A 23,507-nucleotide genomic window follows, 5' to 3' on the forward strand; every position below is an offset into this window, starting at 1 on the left:
GTGGCCAACAGGGATTGGTAATTGGATATTGGGAAAATAGATTGTCTGATAGGAACAATGGGGGAAATGGGGATCAGTGATTGGTTGTTAATAAAAGTGCTAATCAGTGAAGGCTGGAAAACAGGATTTAGTGATTGGTTTGTGGAAAACTGGTGGTCGTTAATTGGGTTATATAACATACTACTTGGTTCAAAAAGTCCACGAGAAAACATGAGACGATGAGAAACGTTTTCTTTCCTTTTCTACACGCAGGTTTTTCCTTCTTTATCTCACAAACATACAGTACACACATGCTGCCCAGCTTTCTATCTCTCTTTCAGCATTCTTCTCTCCTCAATTTATTTGTGCTGCTGCTCAAACACACTCATTAGCCCAAATTTTATGCAGGTGTGGGATCCTTGCCACTCACCTTCCCTGACTCCGCCCTTCATTCACAAACGTATATTTTAAGGAAGTGTGTCGGGGACAAACACTTTCTCAAACTAAATAAGTAATCCCACTCTATTCCACCGCCATAAACAGAAAGCTGGAGAAGTTGTACTGGGAGAAGGATATGCACTATCCTTTGCCTCAGAAAATGTAATAGATACTATCTTTTTTTGTGCACATGATAATTATAATGCATGTTTAGATGCTTTATCGAAACATGGCCAAAAAAATGCAAAGAAAATGTTCTTTTAATAAATAAAAACAGCACATAAGACTTTATCAAGTTGAACAAATTCACACTAACATTAAGCTCAAGTGATCCCCTAATGGTTCCAACAGAGAATTAACGGTGTGTTTGTTTTGATTAGGCATACTGGGTGTCAAAATGGCTACACACCCAAAAGGAAAAATAGACTGTTGAACTGAGCACAAAAGCTGCACTCTTTCACACAATACAACTGTATAGCAACTATTATATATAAGCGGTTCTGCATATCAACAATGGTATCCTTCACACAAGCTTTTGATATTAGGCCTTGAATAAGAGTCTCTAGTGGATTGATTGAGTGTTTTGAGTGAGCAAGAACAGACCGGATCTCCATCCAGAAGTCGACTGGGCAATACACACTGCGGGACTGAGTGTTGCCACAACGACTAGACAAATACATGTGGAACCTATCAGCGAGAGAGAGAGACGGATGAATGAGAGACGGAGAGATTCAGATGTCAGTGGGCCAGCTGGATGCATATCCTTCCCTTTCTCTCTCTCTCTCTTTTTCTTGCTCTGTCTCAATTCCAGAAAGAGTCTCGTCCTAGTGATCTGAAAGCTGATTAGCAAGTGTAACTCCATCCAGCTTTGCATTTGGTCTGTATTTGTGGTCCGTAACTACTGTCTAGCCTTGAATCGATGCCAAAATGAGGACTAATAATCCTTTAATTTATCCCTCTGTAGAAGCTGCACAATTCTGTCTCTATGTTCACTGTAATAAACAAAAAGAAATCGCAGAAGTAGCAAGAGATTTGGCCTCTTTGATTTCGGATCCAGTGTGTAATTTATACATACAGTGTACCCTTGCATAAGTATTCACCCCTAAACAATCGACTAACGGTGACTCTTAAGGAGAGAGAACCACAGCTCAAACACAAGAGAAGACAAACTGGGTTCTACTAAATTCCACTTGGTTCCATTTGGTCCAGATTACTTTTTTTGTTTTAAACCTGGTATGGTGTGAAACCTTTTTTTAAAGACAAAACCTAATATTACTCATCATGCTGAGAACATGCTGTGAAGCATGGTGGTGTAAACCTTGAATATTAAACATATTGGCCTCTTGGTTGCTTCTCTAAATAAGGCCTCTACATCTACATCTGCTGAATTTTGCCTTATGGCTTCCTCTGGCTATTTCTCTAACTTATGCAGATCACCGCTAACAATCACTTCCAGATTTGTGCACTATATATAATATTCTCTGTTGTGTTTTATGACCTGTCACATTGCCATTTCTCTTTCTAGATTGTAATTATCTGCTGAGAGTATGATATCACCAGCAAGCTATGAAGCTATGTGTATTATTGCTCTTTTTAGTTAAAATAATCACCACTAATGGTGCATTGTTTTGACCTTCAAATTAATCATTGTCAGTTTTACGAAAAAACGTTCAAATTTAATGGATCTGGTGGATTCAGTTAATTGAGCTAGAATGATATTGTTTGTTGCATTGCATTCATCCCCTTTTTATAGTATTAAACTCCACTCTCTAGAATTGTGCTGAGCACAAGCAGCACCTCAGGATGCACACAACACCAGATCTTTAGACGACTAGGGTTCAACAATAGGAAGACCACATCTGTTACTACTCCTGTCAGCCAGGAACTGGAATCTGATGCCACAGTAGGCACAGGATCAACAATTTGTAATTGTCGCCAAACTTCTGTCCTATTGAAGGATGCATGCAAGTCGACACCAGGCATTCACCTAAAAAGGCAGTTCAAAAACTGGTGTCAAACAACGCAAATTTAACACCACCGCTGCTGGTAATTAATGCTTCACCACACTTAGAATTAGTTTTGGATGCACACATTTGCGCAGTTCGGCCATTCATAAAGGTGTAGAAGATAAGTTTTGTCAAACTGAAGTAATACAAGAGCAGTGGATGGTTTGAATGTGCCTAAACATAATGTGGTACATAATGCTGGCACCTAGTGTTTGATAAAGTAACTGCACTTCTATCAGGAGGAGACCCGGAAGGCAAAATTATTCTGATTGGTCTGAAGGTGATGAATCATTTCCAATAATAGCAACTTTTATAGTATTTACATTGTAGATGTTTTATATAAACATGTTTTTAAAAGTGGTGTATTTGCTGATTTGACATTTTCTGTGAGGAGACATTTATTTGACGTTAGTGCTTCCAATGAAATGTAGCTATAATGGATGGAAAATTGTGTTTCACGAGAAAATTCATGAGAAATTAAAAAGCCGGTCATTGATTACTTTACTAAACCAGCATGGGCTATCCTCTTTCCTTCCTTACATATACCACATGATCATTTCACTGTTTCATACATTCAGAGCAGCAGTCTAATCTCTAAAGCTATTACAGAATATATGTCTGTGTTTTAGTTCTCTCACAGCCTTCACCGGAAAAATAAAACTGATGTGAAAAACACAACATCGAGAAAAGCTCTCCTGTTCTCCGAGTTACACTGGCTGGAGTTTACCATTCTGGCATTTTTTTGGCTTCTAACAACCACCTCCCAATTTCAGATTAAAACGTTCCAAGATAAAGTCTGAGGCCTGCAGACTTTTCAGCAAAAGTAAAAAAGAAAAGAAACGAAAAAAAAAAATAAAAAAATACATGGAAACTCATGTGTGTGGTTTTTTTATTGTGGTCATTTAATTAGTCAATCTGATACTCTTGTTTTCTTGCTTTTTTCTTTGTACATATACCATGTAAAAGTAACATCAAGGAGTTTGTAAGGTCTCAGTCTCTTCATTTCTTGTTTTCAGGGAGGAACGTAGCTCCTGGGGATGGAGAGCTCTTTCACACGACTGCTTGCTGTGGCATTTTTTGCTCCTTTAGACACCTGGTTATGAAAACAAAACAAAAAAACTTACATAAAGTACATATACAGAGCCAATGAACTGCAGTTAGCATCTAACCAAAAGGACATAAGTGACAAGGTAATAAATAGCAATATGTGAAATGAGGAAATGGCTCCATATGTACAGGGGTGAGAGTGATTAATGTACAGAAGGTGCAGTAGGTAATAAGATATGGTATATCTAGTAAAATACAGAATAAGTCTGAAAAGACAGAGGATAAGACATCTCGAGAAGATGACATGCTCAAATAACATGATAGACGAGGTGATATCCAAAGGTTTTGGGACTAACTCTATTTACAAGAAAGTACTTTTATTTATTTACATATACACACATTTAAAATAGTGCCCTTCTCCTCTCTTCTCTCTTCTCTCTTCTCTCTTCTCTTCTCTTCTCTTCTCTTCTCTTCTCTTCTCTTCTCTTCTCTTCTCTTCTCTTCTCTTCTCTTCTCTTTCTCTTTCTCTTTCTCTTTCTCTTCTCTTCAAGCACATTTGAGCTGGATCTTCATTTTTGACAAGAGGGCGTGTAAAAGTGAGATCGTGTTGTTTTCGCCTTTGTGAACAGAACCAGTTGCACATCTCCTGATGTTCACAGGGCGATGTCTTTAGGCACACTGAATGATGAAGGCCGGCGCTCCCAGTGATTTTGCTGCCATCTATTGGCGGATTACAAAACTAATCCTGAAATGTTTTGATACCACCGCGTTCATATGTACATAGACAAATATTCGTATGAAACAGTTATGGATGGTGCAAAATACAGACAGAAATTGACAGTGCAGTAGTGTATTTGTTGACATTATACCATCAGCTGTTCAGTATGGTAACATCCACAGGAAGCTAATTTTTCAGTTTATATAGTAATACAGTAAAAATAATAAAGTATAATGATTACTTTTGGTTTCTCAAAGGTTTTGTGGGATCCATAGCAATCAGACCCATGCTATGGTTTGCTGGTATCGCAACCACAGATTATTCTCTCTCTCTTTCAAAATAAAAATATATTTGCCTCAAGAATTCATGAAACTGATGTAATTCAACAGCTGCCCTAAGACTTGAGTGAGTGTGAAATAAAGATGTGTAGAAGTTCGTGGCTGTAGTAACACACACACACACAGACATAAACACACACTCACAGGCCTGATGGGGCTCTCAAGATGGCCAAGCTGGTAGAAGAGTTTGCTCTGGCGCACTCTGGGCACACACAACTGCTCGAGTCTCGGACTCGCATGAGCCGTTTTCGCTGCACATGAGATGCGTGTTTCTACGGTCTGCAACACACATACCTTCATACGATCGGAGTATATTACACTGCATTTGTAAAGCATTCATTGTGGTTGCTTTTGCTGAGCGAATGTGTGTGTGTGTCTGTGTGTGCAATCAGAATGGAGACTTCAACAGATCTCTTTTGAGTGTGTGGGTTTGTGTGTAAGACCTGGTGGTTAGTCTTGTACTCAGGGTGTGTGGGTCTGGGTTTAGCAAGCTGAAGAATGCGAGGAGAAGCAACAGCATTTCTTACTGCTGGGCTGATGTGCCATACAGGACAGCTGTGCTCACATTGCTTTGTGTGAGGGGGGCTACACACACACACACACACACACACACACACACACACACACACACACACACACACACACACACACACACACACACACACACACACACACACACACACACACACACACAAAGATCAACCAACTTACACAGGGCTTTGGATTAAATGTTGCATTTACACCGTTCTGTACGGTGGCGGAGAAGTCCAAAACACATTAACAAATTCGAAAACAATAACAAACCTGAAAGCAAAATAGCAAAGGTGCACTAATCGAAATAAAAAAATAGCTTAAAGTAAATGGAGAACTTTACACATGTACAAGAAATAAAGTTATAAGATTTCATACTTCCTGTATATCTTGAATGACAGGTGTCTCGTCCAATAATCGGTAAGTTTTCCATTCACAAACTATACCTACCTTTTCCCGCTTTGTCTGAATCTTCGTTGTGTTTTCGGATTTGTTATTTTGTTTTTGGATTTGTTATTTTGTTTTTGCATTTGTAATTTTGCTTTCGGGTTTTGTTATTTTGTGTTTGGATTTGTTAGTGTTTTCTAATTGTGTAATTTGTTTTCCGATTTGTTAGTGTTTTGCACTTCTCGGCCACCGTAATTCTGTCTATACATCCTTAGTGTGTACCAGAGGCGTGCAGTCAAGTGATGCAGTGATAAGGCACCTGTTTTAAAACCATGAAAACTGTAAATTATAATTAGTCTATACACTTTACTTTTTTCTCTCTGATCTAAGATATAATGCTTTTTCTCTATGATTTTAATTATTTTTATTGTCGGAATCATACAATTAAAAAAATATTTGGGCTTCTTACTATGTAGAAAACTGGATTATTAGGTATCCTGAGAGGCAGCTATCACCCCTGTTGCAATGATGAAGATCTGGGAAAGCCCAAGTACTGATGACTAGCTCGAGCGATCAAAATTTCACAATCGGCAGAAATTAAACAGCCTACAACCAATAAACAGGCATCTTTTTAAGGACAGCTGTTTGGAATTCATTTCTAAACAATGCTAAAGCAATGCAATGTATATTTATAAGAATTAGAAGTCGTACTAGCCCTCTCTTTATCAAGCACTGATCTCCCCCACCTGTGAAGTCCTACCTCACTACCTGGGAGCCCCTGTGACGGATATTTTGGGTTACCAGACGCGCCACATGTTCATCCTGTGCTGTAAAGGAAGAAATACTTGTTCTTCTCTTCCTTGCTTCTTTATCTTCCATGTGTTTTTTCCTAAGGGAAAAACAATATCCAGAGCGCATAAAGGGGTGTGCGCTGGTGGGTGCAACGAACGCTAAACTTAGCATGAGTGTGTGATGGCGTGAAACCATAACCCAAAAATACAACATAAATATGTTTTTGACAAGCTGGGAAATGTGAAATTTCCCTTTGGGATTAATAAAGGGCATAGTGGGCCAAACTAAAGGTCACCAAAGGACCTAGTTTGGGTATCTCTGATCTAAACATTAATTTATACCTTTTTCATTCATTGTCTTTTAATTTGGGAAAAAACAATAGATTTGTGTCCTGCTCTCAGTAAGACAGTAACAATAAAGAAATATTAAACTCACCAAGGTGGATGAAGTCTGCAATAAACTTTTGGGCTGCTGACAGGTGCCTCATATCATCTATCCTTTTTTTCCTCCTTTTCGCATGGTTAACGTCATTGCGAATTGACGAGAGCTGGCTCATTTCTCACTTTCTATAAAGATTTTAATTTTACTACCATATTAACGCTTAAAATGTTTTCACGTATGTATGATTTTTTTTTTAAATCCAAAGTGGAGATTTGGAGCCCCCTAGTGGATCCAAATATCTGGTGTAATGTGCATCCTCCTGTAACGGCCACCCTGATCCTTTTAATACTCACATACACTGTAAATGATGTGCAATTAAAAATTTTATGTAACTTAATTCCATTAATAAATGCCCATTTCTTGTCATTTTATAAAAGTTGTTTCATTAACAGAACAAGATGAGCAAAAATCAAATCAGGTCAAAAATCATACCTGAGGATACATTTTATTACTAACCCTTCACACTGATGACCCCTTACCTAAGCAGGTCTTGATGGCGAGTAGAGAAATCTTTTTTGGGTTGCGACAAAACCAGGATCCTAGACGTCGGGACGGCTTTTAACGCGGCACAGGAGGGGGACCATGTCGACTCCTGGTTTCCCCAAGTCACCTTCCTTCAGTGTAAATGGTAACTTTTTTTTTTGCATAATGTACCTTTGCACATTTGATCATATTATAGATCGAAATTAAACCATGATTGCACAATACTCCATGCTAAAGCAAATATGTTCTTTTTGTTGCCATTTTTGCAATTTAAGTTTTTTAACTTTTATGATGGAGAATCAAAAGAAAGCCTTGGAGATTAAAAGGAAATGAGCTGTTGATTACAGGTTTTATTTTTTAGAGGTCTTACTCTGTTTTTTTAAGCCACATCATGTTTGATTGTCGGGGTTGTGCGAGCTGCAGGATTCTGAAAAATAAAAATCAGTGTCCAACAACAGCATAAGATTCAGAAGAATTCTGACCTTTTTTTTTTTTTTTTTTTACCTTGGTGATGGATCAGAGTTGAAATGTCCTGGAGAATAACAAAAACAAAAAAGATATAACGAGTCAATGTAATAAATATTTCTGCACCCTAAGAATATATAAGCTGTCAGAAAGAAGTCTTACTCCTGCCCGGAGACGCCATGATCCCCAGGTAGCAGAAACTAACAACCGTTTCCACGGCAATCGTTACCCGAGCTACAGGTGTCGCATGGTTTCGAGAAGCACAGATCCAGTAGCGTGGAGATAAAATAGCAGGTGTTGGTGTTTGTGTTTGGGGAAAGCTGAGCTTGAGGGAACCAGGAAATATTGCAGTGAAATCGTAAAACCACTTGATCGGAAAGAAGAGTAAAAGAGTAATAAACAACGTAGGGAGGTAAATACCTCAGTCAGAATCTGGCGATCATTTTTTTTTATCCAATTACGGTTGCATTTAAGAGATTGTTTCATTTTTCCAAACAAAGAGGGGATGGAAGAAAGGCTAGCTAGCTAGATAGATAGATGAAAGAAAGGTCAGATAGATAGAAAGAGGCATGGATAAACAAAGGATGGATAGATGATAGAAGGAAGGAATGATGAAGAAAGAAAGAAGCCGAACCCTACAAACACATTTAATATTAATAATAAAAAGAAAATTATGTAAATATCAACTATCTGGGATTCCCAGGGTTCTGTTTTCAAAAGAACGATTCGGTCATGTGACTTTTATGATTCATATGTACAGAGTGAAATACGTTCCCACGAATGAATGAAAAAAACAATGCAGCTTGTTACTATGAAATAAAGGAAGCACAACATTTGTTCTAATAACCGACAGAGGAAACTTTGCTTTATATGTTTTAATGTTTACAAAGTTGTGACACTGAAGACTCTCAATTAAATCTAATAAATGCATCGGTTTATTTTTCGGGTTGATTAAACAGTTTTTAAACCTATATACTACTTTTTACACTGCCGTCTGTAAATCGTATCCATGTTGTACATAAGTCTTTACAGTATCAATAAAGTTTTTAGCAAATAGCAGTGATTTTACCAGAGCCCGGAAAAATATACCAGAAAATCAACCCGCAGTACAAACACTGTTACTTAAATAGGGATGCAACATTAAATTTAGAGTGACCCTGAGTAACCCTGAGTGTAGTGCTTTCTGCTCGAGGAATGCCTTTAGTGATGGAATAGCACTGACTCGTTTAGACATTCGTTAGCTTAAAAACGAACAAACAAACAATCAGCATCGTTGTTGAGGGTGATTTCAGGCGATCAGGTGGCGCTCTGCTACTGAGAGCAGTTACTGTTCATCGTCTCGAGGATCAGCTCGTAGGCATCGCGTACGCTGGGGTGAACACCGGACGAGCCTTTCCGGACCTGCGTGCCCAAAACACACAGCTTCCGCCCGTCGCCCACCGAACCCAACGCCATCGACTCGTACAGCTCAGTCACCCCACACGCGCCCTCGAGGTCCTGAGAAAACGAGAGTGATCGAGAGAAATACAGTCCGGGAGGTTTTTCAGGAAAAAAGACACTTTGAATAAAATAAATAAACAAATAAATGATAATTATTACATATTTCTTTTGATTTATCTGTAATAATAAACTATGGAGCTTGGACAAAAACTAAATATGAATTGTCCTATTAATTATTAGGACTTTTTTTCACATTTCAAACTACATTTTAATTGTAAATTAAAAGAAATAATGTAAATTAAACCTGTATTTGTTTTCATTTTAAATGTCAAACTTAAAAAAAATCAAATCTGCTTTTCTTTTTTATTTGCTGTGGGTAGGATTTACATACAGTAAACTTCAAAATAGATGGAGGGAAGAAAGAAAGGAAGGGTTGATGGTAAGAAGACAAACAACAAGAGAATGGACAAGAGGATGGAAGAAAGGATAGATAGATAGATAGATAGATAGATAGATAGATAGATAGATAGATAGATAGATAGATAGATAGATAGATAGATAGATAGATAGATAGATAGATAGATAGATAGATAGATAGATAGATAGGATAGAAAGATAGGATAGAAAGAGTTGGAAGGATGGATGGATGATCGAAAGAAGGAAGAAAGGAATGATGAATGGATGAAAGAAAGAAAACGGCTGAACCCTACAAACAGATAAAAAAATTAAAATAAATACATGTTTATGTAAATATTAAACCCTCTGGGAATCCCAGGGTTCTGTTTTCTTTACGGGTTTTAAAAACACATTTTAATGTACATTCGTTTCATACACCTGCTAAAAAGAGAGAACGATTTGGTCATGTGACATTAATGATTCCTCTGTACGGTGTGAAATACATATTGAAAGTGGCTCTTGCGCGTGTTTACCTGTTTGTTAGCGAGCAGGACGAGTGGCAGGTACGGCTCGGATCCCAGAAGCAGGTGCAGGCTGGTTTTAGCGAGAGCCAAGCGCTCGGAGTTGGCCGCGTCCAACACGAACACCAACACCCGAGCTTTCTTCAGGTACATGGGCCAGTATTCTCTGAACTTCTCCTCACCTCCAACTGCACACAGTACAGAGGGAACGGACCACAACCATCAGTTACAATCATGTCAATGTAGAAATGAATTCTGTTTAGTACTGGGGTTTATTATGGTTTAGGATCTGATTATTGAAAAATACAGATTGTTGATTAATGATCTACTAGAGCAGATTTTATAACTGGGTTTATACTAATAATTGATCACTTCAACAGTAAAACAAATTCTATCCAGGAGATTGGATTGGGGATGTTAATGATAATTTAATGAGGCAAATAAGAAACGTATTAGTAGAAGTCACCAGTACCAGTGTTCTTTTTTCTGGATAAGTGTAATCTAGAAGAATTTGGGTGAATTTAAGACACACTAAGCCCCATGATTCAAAGAAAACTCTTTTTGTATCCATCTTGTCCGGTTTAGACGTCGCCTCAACGTCCATTTGTGTTTCTATGGAGGAAACAAGTCCTTGTTCGCGAGACTTGATGAATGCTATATAAAGTGTAAAAGGAAAATCAAATGGAAACCTAGAATGGCAGACCTCCAAAACATTTTCTGGAGCCCACTGAAGAACAAGCACTGTCCTCTATAAAGATCTATTTGGTATAAATATTTAAATACAAGGTTCGTTTCAGCAAATCTTTACATCTGATATTCCCTTCATAAGGGCTGAAAGAACCAAAAAGAAGAAACGATTGAATACGAAGTTCACAGACGATTAACAGAAAAATCGAACAGCGCCACCCTGTGGTGAATTATTTTTCATGTGTCCCAGGTCGTTTTACTTGCGCTACGAAGCCATGAAATCGTTGATATTGTCTGTTCAGGTTGTCTACGTACTCTCTAGAAACTCGATGTGCAGCTCCTCTCTGTTGATCGAGACGGCGTGGGACCCCTGAGTGGGCGACACCTGCTGCTCCACGCTGCCCGTCGCAAAGCACTGAAGAAGACTGGTCTTGCCTGCGCCGTCCAAACCCAACACCAACACCTGAGAACCTCTTGCTTGCTGAACATATACACAAGCACATAAGAAAGCAAAACCATCATGAATACATTGGCACTATACACTGCCCCCTGCTGGATGTACTGGAAGCCTTTTCTTAGGTTTTTGCGATACATTAAGGGTTTCTCAGAATCACTGACTTACGATTTAGTAAATTTTTGTCCATGAATATGTATTGAATTATTCCTAATAGTCTATTCGCTTCCTTTTTATAACTTTTCTCTCAGGTGCGCTACATCTAGGAGTGTCTGTTTACATTGGCATTTCTATCCAATCAGATTGGATGGCTGACCGAGAAGAAGATATCGACCACACGAAATTTTCAAGAACAGATGGACCCCTAGAAAAACCTAGGGAAAAAAAATCATTTTATGAGGCTGATATCGATTCTTCTGCTTGAGATGATGTATGCTGGTGCAGCAGCTGTGGCTCCAGTGAAAGGAGACTTGTTAAATCGTGTTCATTGGGTTTCTTGTAATTCATTGGGTTTCTTTAATAATGAAGTTTATTTTTACTATATGAGATTCACATTTGTGATGTTTCTACCTAATATTGATGCTTTCTATATCCGTGACATGATGATGATGATGGTATCAAGAGGTAAAATGATTCAGGTAGGAACTTCACATAAGCAGCAACAACTTATTATAGACCTGACAACATAACCCACATCACCACCACGTATATCTAATCGTAACATATACACAATTACACCGGGCAGGAAAGAAAAACGTGTTGATAGTTATGACATCTCCATGGTTTCCAGGAAAAGATCTTCAAATCCCCTTTCGTAAATGCAAATGAGTACAGTTACAAGATTTACCGTGATATACACCTTCTGAGAAGATGATGTGTGGATTTTGGCCAAGATTCAGAGATACCCTTTAGCCCCAAAAGTTTTTGGACAAATGTACATAAAGCAAATGAGCTTGCTGGAGATCCATACTATCACATGCATTGTTTTGGTGAACTGCATGAGTTTTTGGGGTGTGGCTGAAACACCTGAATTTTTGGTTACATTAATTTGTCATCGATATTTCAAACTCAAGCACTTTTAAAGTTGAAGTAGTTAATTAGAATAAGAAACGATTCGTGACGTCACAATTCGTTTGCATGGCAACGGTTTTGAAAGGTATGAAGGGCTCCATGGGGACTGGTAAAGTAACACTAGGACCGGGTGAAGTTGTAAAATCTAACCGAGTTATGATGACAGGTCTCGGGCAGGACGGAAGCAGCGTCCCGCGCGGTTTCGGGTTTGATTTCTTTCTCGGTGATCTGCTTTTGTTTCTCTGCGTTTAGTTTGTGTTTTGAATCGTCTTCCTGCGTCCCTCGTCTTTTCTTGGTGTCTCGTAAATTCCAGATGACAAACACGACACCTCCGGTCACCGCCAGAGCAGCTCCGGCTAACCACGCTTCTCTCAGCCCGGGCATGGTCACTCAAAACCTCGCAAAAATATCCCCGAGTTCCTCATGAACTCGCGGCCATGACGAGCACTAAGGGATTAGGATCCGAGGGTTGCCAGATTGCAGCGCGTTCAAAAACATTGACGGGTTGCCAGATTACATCGTATTCACACCTTCAAAATTGCCAGATTGTAGTCCATGCACCTATTCTGGGTTGCCAAATTATAGCGCGCGCGCGCGCACACACACACACACACACACACACACACACACACACACACACACACACACACACACACACTCATTCCAGGGTTGCCAGATTAGAGGTTATTTACACATTACGACAGTTGGAGCGCATTAGTATTAACATATTCTGGGATGCCAGATAGGAGCGCATTAACACATTGAAGGTTGAACGGTTGCAGCGCTTTCAAGCGTTCAGGGTTGCCAGATACCCGCTCCATCAGGTGGAACTCATACAAACATTCTGGGTTGCCAGGTTGGAGCACATGAAAAAAATGTTGGCAGATTTGAACGGGTTTTCACAATTGCCAGATTGGAGCTAATTCCACACACTCGGCATGGCAATTTGGAACGCGTTCACACATTCAGAGTGGCCACGTTGATATGATTACATATGTCCATATTTACCAATTTATAAATCAGTTGAATAGGTTTGAATAATATTAATAATAAAAAAGTTAAGGGGAATAAATTGCTAAAAAAAAAAAGTGAGTTTTTGCCTACCAGACATTTTACAGTACTACACTTACATGTTGCCTTTATGTTTTTGAAGACATTGTTCAGACAAAAATCCATTTCCCTGCTTGGTGAAATCATTTCATGTCACTGATTCAAATCCAGGATCGATCCCAAACTCGGTTTACTGTGTGCATCAAGTGAAATTATGTGTACAAGTGTGATCAATGGGGAAAGTATGTACAGTCCAAACGGTACTGTTTAACTAATGAATATGGAGAACTAGCAATAACAACACAAATATCTACAAACGGGACATTCTGTTCTCAAGGAAATTTTTATTAAGACTTTACATGGGAGCTGTCCTTCCTGTTCGATTTACACTTTCAGTCTCCCGCCCGATCCTACGGAAAAACAACCGGCCGACACGCTTTTCACGGAATTACACTCGCAGGCTTGATTTATCCAGGAGTTTTGAAAAATAAATAGATTTGAATTTGCATAAACAGCATTTTTTTCTATTGTTGTTTGACGCAAAGTTAATGTCTGCATACAGATTGAGCAGGTAAGTGTATCAAATAAAAGGATTCGGAGATGAAATATGGACTAATGAGGTCATGAGCAGGCAGTTTGTTTCTTTAATTTACCACAAAACAAAAGTCCCAAGTCCATAGATAACAGGTATGAAACATTTGTTTGTTACAGAAAGCAAAAAAATGCTGACTATCAGCACTTTCTTCACGTAATTTAGATTTTAAAAGGACTTTTAAAATATTAACGCATAACCGAAGGATGTGATGGTTAAAAACTCGAAAAAAACAAAAAAAAATATTCCCTGGGTCAGATTTTTGTTTCTCCACGTCTAATCGCATGATCCCTCCTTTGATATTCCTGTCACTAACTCAGTTTCCCCTCAGGCAGCGTTTCAATTCTCCACAGGAGGGCACATAAGGAGGGAGCTGGGTAATGGACTCAGTCTTCTGTCTACCATCCTCCTTTTCCGCCCTTCTTTTTCTTCTGCGGGACTTTTTTACGTGTCGCTCCAGGGGCGGCGGGCTTCTGTTGCCGTGGCGGCACGACGTTGGGGGCGGAGCCGGTGCCAGACCCGGGTCGAGGAGACGTCGGGGGGCTGCTTGCTGTTTTGCTGGCATCCCTGAAGCGTGCAAAATGTCCAGTGAGAAAACATACGGCGCAAAATATCCTCAGCATATTTTCGAAATATTTTTCTGTTCAACTCACAGTTCTGCTGCGCCGCCCGACGTCGCTCCCTGAGTTCCTCTTCCCACCTGCTCCTTCTTCTTGCCCTTTTTCCTCCCGCGGTAGTACGAGCGCTCGCGCATAGGCAGCCAGCGCTCGGGGTCAGGAGTTGATTTTGGGTCGCAGTTCTTGGGTAGTTTGCCTACGATAAAAACAACAAAAACAAACTTAAAAATCACTAAACCCCTTTATAATAAATACCCCTACACCATAATTCAGACACACGTACCTTTCTTCTTTTTCTTCTTCTTTTTAATGTCCACTTGGCTAAAACAAAATGTTAAAAATGACATTTCATAGAATATTTTCAGCAGCAATACATTTTTTTTGTGTGCAGAAATAAATACCCCTGTTCCTTGGGCGGGTTTTCGCCGACAACTTTGGCTGCTTTTTTCCTGACGTTCGTGGCTCCGTGAGAGTTCTCCAGCGCGTCCACGTCGATGTTAAAAGACATGGTGTCAGCAGAGGGCAGATGCTTACTGAGCCTGAGAAAGACGGCAGCTCAGGAAAAAGAAACTTTGAAAGTCAAATGGGCGATATGACAAAAATATCTAGCAAAAATATTTATTGGCAAAAAAAATGAACCCTAAAACCTAATTAGAGGTCCATACAGATGGTTTTTCCGGGTTGCTTTATACAGTACAAGAGTGGCCTCTACAGGCACATTACTGACACTGCATGCTGGTTTTTTTTAAATGTCTATTTATTTACTTTTGTACTTCATTTTGGATGAACAGGTAGTCCCTGAACAGTGTATTACATCTAGGATTGAATATCCTTTTCCCCACATGTTGCAAAAAGATCGGAAGGAAGCACAGGGTGCGTGTTCCCAAGGATACGCTTTGGCCTTGTCTTGATCCACAAGCGAGTAGGCGGAGATGAGCTGCGCCAACGTGTGCACGTCTTTCGGGTTTTGTTTCCAGAGCTGCTCCAGGTCGGTGATGCACTCCTTCTTTCTGCCGTAACGGAGCTTAAAATTCGCCGCTTCACGAATGAGAGAGAGGTGTACCGGGGAGCTGGGCTACAGAGGGGAAACAACAAAAAGAAAAACATTGATATTTTGCATAATATCTTGACAGACCGAATCTGAATCAAGCACCAGAAACTGTTATTAATGCACTTGCTCTTTACCATCACTTTCAAGCATCTATTATTCAGTGTAAATCTAAAATGAATACGTGTATACCGTATATAATGCCATAGAGTTCTTTCTATTTCAGTCTAAATAAAATAAAATGCCACAGCGATCCAATGTAACTCAATTAATCCCTTTAAATTAGCATGATTGGAACCTATATTAGTAAAATATATGAATTTTCTTTTTCAATTACTGACTCGGTTAAAACTCCTATTAGACTCGTTCCCACCTGTTTTGTTCTATAATACTGGATGGTTTGGGTGAAGACATCAATCGCACTGTCAATGTCCTCTTCATGGGTATACATAGTCACCAGAGCGGAAACCTGCGTCGCGTAAAAACACAATGTTACTTCACCAAAAATCACCTCTGGAAAAGAAGAGAACGGGACTAGTAGCCAAACGTACCATTCCTGGTTTGTGCCTAAACTCCTCTATCGACCTCAGAATGTCGCAGGCTTTAGTCACGTGGCCTGGAAAAGGACAAGAGAACGCGGGAAAAAACGTGATTGCGTGAACGCGTTACGAGAAAGTGAACCGCAAGTCAGAAACCCACCTTGGGTCAGATAGAGTTGTGCCATGGTCAGTTTGATTCCAGAGGCGCTTTCTGGATGCTTTTCTGAAAAACACTAAAGAGAAAGAGAGCGAGTTATGGAGATGAGCAAAATGTTCGAGCTGACATTATAATCCAAGCAAAGGCAATCTAAAAGTGCGTCTTATTTCCTTAGAAAAAGGGGGAGACAGGATGGCGTTAAACATGAATGTGTACCTGCAGCAGCTCCATGGCCTTGCTGTGCTGTTTCTCCCGACAGAGCTGAGCGACCTGGATGAGAACTGGCTGTGGGTGTCCAGGGTTCTGTGACTGCAGGTTCGCCGACAACTTTCTGCACTGATCAGCCTGCGGATTTACAAAAACGCCCACAACAGCTGTGAATTACTGCATGACAAAAGGACGCATTATTTGAATTTCTTCGGGGGCGTATGAACAGACCCTGATCGCACACTAAAAATCTCGATCCGTCCCGTAGTTTCTGAGAAAAAACGTCGTGACTCTGTATGCAATTCATCGCTGAGGTCATCTTGCACCACACTAGAGCTTTTACAGATGTTTAAATGTAGTGTTTCGAAATGCCGTTCCATTTGGTTCAGTTTGTGACACGGTCCAGATAAATGCAGTGCTTAGAGTCCTTAGATACGGCATCTTGTGTATGCGGTCGTGAAGGAATCTTCTTTGGTGTATATGTGGGTTGAGAATGTTCCAGCGCAGGGGGCGTACCTGGTTTGTGTACATGGCGAGCAGCGCTTTGTTAAAGTCGATAGCTTGGAGCTGCTTCTTGGCCAGTTTGTATTCCACTCCCTCGGCGCTCATCAGCTTCACCTTCTTCTTGGAGTCGAACACGTTTTGGTCCTGCGGGTTCACAGAGACTTTACATTAACGCCATTTAAAATGTTTGAGGCGTTGATTTATGACATGATGATCACAAGCCAAGAACACTTCATATTTATTATTTTTACACCAAACGATCTGTCCTTCGTACCAGTACAGTACGACTTCTTGCAGAAACAAGCGGCGTTTCGCAATCAACCAATAACGTAGCATAACGTAAATGTTTTTCCCATACTGCACTACCACTTCAAAACCTTACATGTTTAATACCTTGTTGATGGTGATGATGTTATTGGCAGTGACCGCTAGTAGACCCACATCAGACGGCCTGAGGAAGAGAGACAATATCTCAGTTATAAAAACTGACCTTCAGGTGCTGATTTCTGGATTCCACTGCAATGCTCACAGATAAAAAAAAAAAAAAGAAGCTTGACTAAGTACCATTCGTGCGCTTACTTAAGTTTGATGACTTGGTTATAAAGCTGCAGCGCGTCCTCGGTCCTGCCTTGGAGCTGCATGACGAAGGCCATCTGAGAGTGGATCACTGCCAGCTCAGAGTCTATATCCTCCTCGGTCATGTCCTACACAAACACGCAGTGCACATGACTACCATTCTATCCAAACCACATGTGTATTGCTTTATAACCCTGCTTATATTTTGTACTGCGGTGAGGCACGTTTTAAACTTCAGAGGGGCTTGGAATGGATTCCGTCTGTGCGTTAACGTGCATTAAACAGTATTTTGTCCTCGGCCAATTGTAATGCTGAACAAAAGTATTGTCTTCGAGAGGATAATATGTCGAAGAGATACTCACCGAGTCTTCTGCCAGAGATATTCTACACAGCTCTGAGACAAAAACAAACAACAGACAGACAAAAATCACACAATCAGACCAAATCAGATTAAGCATTTAAACACCTTAGCAATGAGCTGGGGTGTGTACATTAAATCTCAAAGTCTGCAGTCTGCGGCCCTCCAGCACTGGAGTCTAACACCCTGTCCAATTTAAAACTCCCATGACCCCTGACCTTCGGCTTCTTGGAGTTTTTTCATGGCCTGAGCGAGTTTGCCTCTGCCGATCAGGCTGCACGCGGCGTTGTAGCAAAGCTCGTACGTGCTCTCGGGTAGCCCCAGGTTCTCCTGCACATGAATACACAGTGACCACAGAAGAAAATTAAGTGGTGGAAATGTTGACAATTTTCTTGTTGTTACCCGAATGCATATAAAATTTGTTAATTCGTTTACTGCACGATTATTACCCATTTATGTTTACTCTCTTTCTTTACTACAGGGTTTTTTTTTCTCCCTCCTCAGCACCTCTGCTTTTAAATTTATTTATAAATTTTTTTACTTGTGCAAAAAAATAAACAAATGGCATAATCACAGGTAGTCCCTGACTAACAATTGAGATGCGTTCAGATAAAGGTGTCGCGTAAAATCTCGTGAGTAGAGAAGTGGCCGAGCCTACCCACGAATCTTAAAGAATGATTAGTATGGGGTAGTATTCTGTAATTAAAAAAAAATTCTCTTTTTTATTTAACAAACTACAATACATAATTCAGCAAAACAGCAGTTTACAGTACCGTACTATGCACGTGGCAGTGTGGACCAGCGCCGGTTCGCGAGTGGAAGGGGAAACCGTGCAAATCGTGCAGTGGGAAAATTCTATTATTTTTACAATTTTGTCGTATCGCTGTCATAACAATGAAAAACCGCGAGTTGAACCATGAGAACTCGGGGACTACCTGCAATTGTTTCATTGGAAATGATGCCATCTACAGGATACAATTTGAACTGCAGCAACAACCAATCAATGATTTTTATTAAAGATTGTGTCAATGCAGCTTTAAAGAATAATAAAAAAAAAAAGATTACAAATATATACATGTTTATATGTGCATCAGAAATCAGTGTATTCTTGCTGTGTGTGCTGTTTTGACTCACGGGTGTCGCCTTCTCCCAGGTGCTCCGTGCGGCCTGCACTGCGGTGAGGTTCGTCTTTCTTTCCTCCTCGTACTCATCCTGGGAGTTTCTGATCAAGTCTTTATACACTGATTCACACTCTGCATACCGCTCCAGCCTGTACAGCTACACACACACACACACACACACACACACACACATGAATGCACACTGAGCTCCGAATAATTTGCCTGTGGAACATGTGATCAGAACTAATGGCTGAACAAATCCTAATAACTACTACATGAAAAAATTAATTTGTGATTGATTATTTTTTTCTATTTCCTGCCAATTTATCGTGTGTGTATGTGTGTATGAGCATGCTCACCACTTGACCGTAAAGCTCTTTGACTTTGTCCGTCTGCTCGGGGATTGCCTCGATGGTCTTGAGCGCGCTCTCCACTCGGTTCAGCCGGTACTCGCAGTACGCTTTCTCGAACCCGATCGTCTCACTATGGACAGACAGGACAAATCTTACACTGCTGCTGAATGCAAAAATAAATAAATAAATCACACGAACGACATTCGGTTTACTTCCTGTCGTCCGATCGTCTCCATAGTGAGGGGTTTAAAATGTGTGGATTAGTTCTAATGACTCTATATTGCGATTACTACGTTACGGAGGTTTATCAGGTAATCCGTCAGCGTGAGAACGTCACCTGTGGTGACGCACTGGTTACCTCGTGAGCGACTTGGTGTGGGTGTTGATGACGTTGAGCGCCTCTTTGAAGCCTCCGGTCTGAATGAGGCACACGATTTTACAGCGCAGCGCCGTCACGTCGTCCTTGTTCTCGTAAAGAACTGGAGCGAGACAAAGAGCGCAATACAAATTTGTTAAAAGAGAAATAATTATAAGTAGTGTGGGAGATTCTTATAGGAATAGAAAGAAGCTCTAACATATTGCCTTAATCTTGCGTTACTCCATGATCCATCCATCCATCCATCTATCTCTCTACCTGTATAACTACATGCCCATCTATCTATCCATCCATCCTTTTATATGTCCATTTGTCTGACTATCTAGCCACCCATCTATCTGCCTATCTGTCTATCCCTCTATCTATCCGTCTTACTGACTGACTCTCAGTCTATTAATTTATCTCTCTGTCTGAGGGTCCAACTATCTTATTTATCTGTCTATCTATTCATTCATCCATCCATCCATCCATCCATCCATCCATCTAACTATAACTGTCTGTCTACCTATCCATTCATCCACCTGTCTAACTTTATATCTATTCATCCCTCCGTCTCGTATCTGTCTATCTGCCCGTCTATTTATTTATTTAACCATCTATCTATTTATCTGGCTGTCTGTATATCCTTCCAACCACCAATCTGTCTGTCTGTCTCTAATGTCCATAGATCATCAACGTTCATGTGAATCTCCACCATCACCCTCAGTCTATGTGAATATACAAGGATTTCTCTGTCTTTGATTATGACAATTAGAACACCTCCGACCCCCCCCAAGTGACGTCACCGCGGGACAAACCGCTAACTTCTCCCGTGAATTACAAAAATACCGGAGCATCCGGGATACAGAAACCGAACCCCACACACTTTTAGGGAAATTCTGCATTAATACACCTGGAATTTCTTACACCGGATTCTGACCTGCTAAAGCCTCTGTACGTGATAAGGACACGTAATCATTCATTATCGTCTCTATCGTCTCACTCTCTCTCTCTCTCTCTCTCTCTCTCTCTCTCTCTCTCTCTCTCTCTCTCTCTCTCTCTCTCACACACTCACACACACACACACACACACACACACACACACACACACACACACACACACACACACACAGAGAGAGCGAGAAAGACACGTCGCTTTACCACGCGCACCTACATGGCCTTTAAAACACACACTCTTAATGCGAAAACAGAAGACTGTGTAATAGTTACTCTTGTTGACTGCCTTGAGCGCTCTCGTGAAGTCGCCATTTTGTCCGCAGCGGTTCACTTCGGTCCACAGCGACGCTACAGACCCCGCACCGCTCGCCATCTTCCCCGACGTGATTCCAATTCCTGTGCGTTTCTCCTTACCCCTTTCCCCACCCGTATTACTCCAAACCCCACCTTCTCGGATTCCTGATTGGGTTGCGTTGCGTTTCCTGGGCTGTGATTGGCTGAAAATGGGACACACGGGTAACTAAAAGAGGATGCGATTGGTTGAAATGGGTGCCACTCAAAAACGAAAGCGCGAGCTACCGGAAATCCCGTTCACATCATGTTCTTTTCCGGGGCTTTTGAACTTCTATAATAAAAGTGATGCATTAGTCAGGACGTAAAAGTTGATGAATAAAAATAAATGAAAAGGAGTATAAATTATTGTTGGGAAGCTACAGGATTGAGAACACGCTCAGTGTTCTGGCCTTTTATAGGTGAAGCGTGGAAATACAACTGAATGGGAATCCTTTCTAACACAAAAATAAATCTTATTTAAAAGTCTTTAGGTTTGATCTTGGTGTCGTCCTCATCTGCTATCTCTGGTAGATTAATGAGACAGGTAACTGGCCTTGTGTATAGTCGACCCTTAATGTTGACCTCTGCAGACCTTACTTCACCAAATTACGTCCATCTGCTCCAAGAAATGTCCTTATCACTCTCCCGATCAACCAAAGGGCTCGTGGAAGCTGGGGATCAACAATCATAACAACAGACCCAACTGCAAGAGTTTTAGTCTCAGCATGCCATTTGTGTCATAGTTGGAGATTGGGTAAATAGTGTCTCAAGAAGCTCGACCAAAAATGATCAGTAAGAACTTGACTTTGTCTCCATCTATGGATTCATCGGCAGAGTATATTACTTGAGGTAAAGAGCTGTCTGGCCGCCCCATGAGCAGAAGATTTGGGGTAATTGGGTCTGCAACATTAGAGGAGACATAATCTAGGGGTTTGCTGTTGAGGACTCCCTCTATCTCGATAAGTACTGTTTAGAGGACTGCTTCGGTTACTGTTTGTGCACCTACTACTGTACGGAGGGCATTTTAAGAGTTCGGTTCTCCCTTTCCCAGCTACCACCAAAGTGAGGGGCATTAGGCGGGTTGAACCGGAATTCAATCTTTTGTTTGGCGAGATGCTGTTAAAGTTCCTGGCTGCAATTCTTTAAGGCATCTCTTAGCTCTCTCTCTCTCTCCATCCTGGAAGGTAGTGCCCTGGTCAGATATCAGTTCTGGGGGGTGCCTCTGCGTGCTATAAATCTCCTCAGAGACATAAGGAAGGAATCAGTGTCTATAGCTGTGAGACGTTCAATGTAAACACATCGAGTTTGAGACTCTTAAAGATTATTCCCCATCTTTTATCCAGGCATCTCCCTTTTTTGATTTGGAAAGGTCCAAAACAATCCATACCGGTACTATGAAAGGGTGGTTTGTGTAGTCTCAATCGTGCTGGAGGAAGATCAGCCATTTTAGGGGTCTCAGGTTTTGCCTTCCACTTACGACATTCCATGCAGTTATGTTGGGATTTTTGAATTGCTTCACAACCTCTTAATATCCAGACACTCCTCCTCATTTCATTAAATACTCGTTTTGGTCCTTGGTGACACAGCTTACTATCATAGTCTTGAATGAGTAATTTGGTGGCTCGATGATGAGGGTCTAGGACAGACCTGGGTAAACTACGGCCCGCGGGCCACATCCGGCCCTTTGTACGTCCCTGTCCGGCCCGCGTGAGGCCAATCATAAATTACAGGGATGCACCGAAAATTTTCGGCCGAAATACCTAAATTACCAAAACAACACGGCAGAAACACAATTGTAATGACGCAATAAAAAAGCGCAGCAGCACACGGTTATCTGGATAAGAGCCAACATGTCTGCGGTGTGCGGATAGTGATTTGCAAAACATGCAATGCTGAAATTTCAAGAGGGGGTGTATCTGTAAAGAGTTTATCCAAGTCGGGTTTAATTTATCACCTGAAATCCAAACACCCCGATTGCCTTCTAAATATGAGAAGAACGCACTTAATTTTCATTTCGGTGTATCCCTAAAATATTATTGTTGGTGTGGCCCTCTGACACAATTCAGGTTTCTCATGTGGCCCCTTGTAAAAATTAATTGCCCACCCCTGGTCTAGGATAATGAGGTTGAACTGTCTGGAGTTCCTGGCCTTCGGCACGAGGTAGGCGTCCTCCGTATTCCTTTGGAAAGTTGTCTCGTTGAATGTTACGGAAAAGGAGATATTCTGCTGTCACATAGTCCTTAGCTGTAGGTAAACTAGATTGATTTAATCCACTTTGGCTGAACTGTGGCTTCAACAAGGTCTGTCCAGGAACTGTACTCACTGGGATCTAAGGAATCTGATGTTTGTGTGACACCACGGAATGCACTAACGTTCCTTTCCACTTTATCTTCAGGGGTTTTAAGGGATAGCAGAATTGGCCACTCTGATTCAGTTTGAAGTAATGCATGACGGAGTCCTTAGGGGTGCAGAGTTGTGGAATATTAGCTTTTCTCAAAAGGGGAGTTGCGTAGCGATTCACTCCATTTACCATCACCCTGGTCGTT

The 23,507-nt window shown here is 40.8% G+C and overlaps 3 protein-coding genes across 6 annotated transcripts in view; all 3 read right to left on the bottom strand.

The window, feature by feature from the left end:
- Window positions 1-3,298: 3,298 nt before the first annotated feature.
- spmap2l (sperm microtubule associated protein 2 like) lies at window positions 3,299-8,108 on the bottom strand. Of its 4 annotated transcripts, none has more exons than XM_083567163.1 (8): window positions 7,788-8,101; window positions 7,665-7,692; window positions 7,531-7,587; window positions 7,157-7,291; window positions 6,205-6,333; window positions 4,970-5,111; window positions 4,671-4,805; window positions 3,299-3,516 (listed from the first exon to the last, which is right to left on the bottom strand). In XM_083567163.1, the coding sequence occupies exons 1-8, from the start codon at window positions 7,804-7,806 to the stop codon at window positions 3,436-3,438; spliced, it is 726 nt and encodes a 241-aa protein (XP_083423289.1). In that variant the 5' UTR covers window positions 7,807-8,101; the 3' UTR covers window positions 3,299-3,435. The 4 variants fall into 4 exon arrangements, with proteins under 4 accessions (XP_083423289.1, XP_083423291.1, XP_083423288.1 ...); XM_083567164.1 differs by lacking the exon at window positions 3,299-3,516 and adding an exon at window positions 3,991-4,190 and having other exon boundaries at window positions 7,788-8,108; XM_083567162.1 differs by lacking the exon at window positions 3,299-3,516 and having other exon boundaries at window positions 3,989-4,805; window positions 7,788-8,107.
- Window positions 8,109-8,485: 377 nt separating this feature from the next.
- arl9 (ADP-ribosylation factor-like 9) lies at window positions 8,486-12,689 on the bottom strand. The gene is made up of 4 exons (XM_083567166.1): window positions 12,345-12,689; window positions 10,985-11,150; window positions 9,995-10,170; window positions 8,486-9,122 (listed from the first exon to the last, which is right to left on the bottom strand). Exons 1-4 carry the CDS (start codon window positions 12,576-12,578, stop codon window positions 8,937-8,939), a joined length of 762 nt encoding a protein of 253 aa, XP_083423292.1. The 5' UTR covers window positions 12,579-12,689; the 3' UTR covers window positions 8,486-8,936.
- An 879-nt stretch (window positions 12,690-13,568) lies between these two features.
- Window positions 13,569-23,507, bottom strand: part of srp72 (signal recognition particle 72) — a 36,398-nt gene continuing 26,459 nt past the window's right edge. The window contains exons 2-19 of the mRNA XM_083566438.1: window positions 20,902-21,125; window positions 19,675-19,795; window positions 19,323-19,446; window positions 18,977-19,120; window positions 18,061-18,172; window positions 17,847-17,878; window positions 17,488-17,612; window positions 17,302-17,359; window positions 16,921-17,052; window positions 16,414-16,542; window positions 16,201-16,273; window positions 16,053-16,117; window positions 15,875-15,970; window positions 15,347-15,528; window positions 14,855-14,992; window positions 14,737-14,774; window positions 14,490-14,649; window positions 13,569-14,403 (exon numbers count right to left, since the gene is read on the bottom strand). Coding sequence (XP_083422564.1) covers window positions 14,235-14,403; window positions 14,490-14,649; window positions 14,737-14,774; window positions 14,855-14,992; window positions 15,347-15,528; window positions 15,875-15,970; window positions 16,053-16,117; window positions 16,201-16,273; window positions 16,414-16,542; window positions 16,921-17,052; window positions 17,302-17,359; window positions 17,488-17,612; window positions 17,847-17,878; window positions 18,061-18,172; window positions 18,977-19,120; window positions 19,323-19,446; window positions 19,675-19,795; window positions 20,902-21,001 — 1,998 coding nt within the window. The 5' untranslated portion in view covers window positions 21,002-21,125 and the 3' untranslated portion in view covers window positions 13,569-14,234. The remainder of the gene's footprint in view (window positions 14,404-14,489; window positions 14,650-14,736; window positions 14,775-14,854; window positions 14,993-15,346; window positions 15,529-15,874; window positions 15,971-16,052; window positions 16,118-16,200; window positions 16,274-16,413; window positions 16,543-16,920; window positions 17,053-17,301; window positions 17,360-17,487; window positions 17,613-17,846; window positions 17,879-18,060; window positions 18,173-18,976; window positions 19,121-19,322; window positions 19,447-19,674; window positions 19,796-20,901; window positions 21,126-23,507) is intronic.

The sequence above is a fragment of the Silurus aristotelis genome (assembly GCF_946808225.1).
Source record: "Silurus aristotelis genome assembly, chromosome: 17".
In the NCBI taxonomy this organism is placed as follows: domain Eukaryota; kingdom Metazoa; phylum Chordata; class Actinopteri; order Siluriformes; family Siluridae; genus Silurus; species Silurus aristotelis.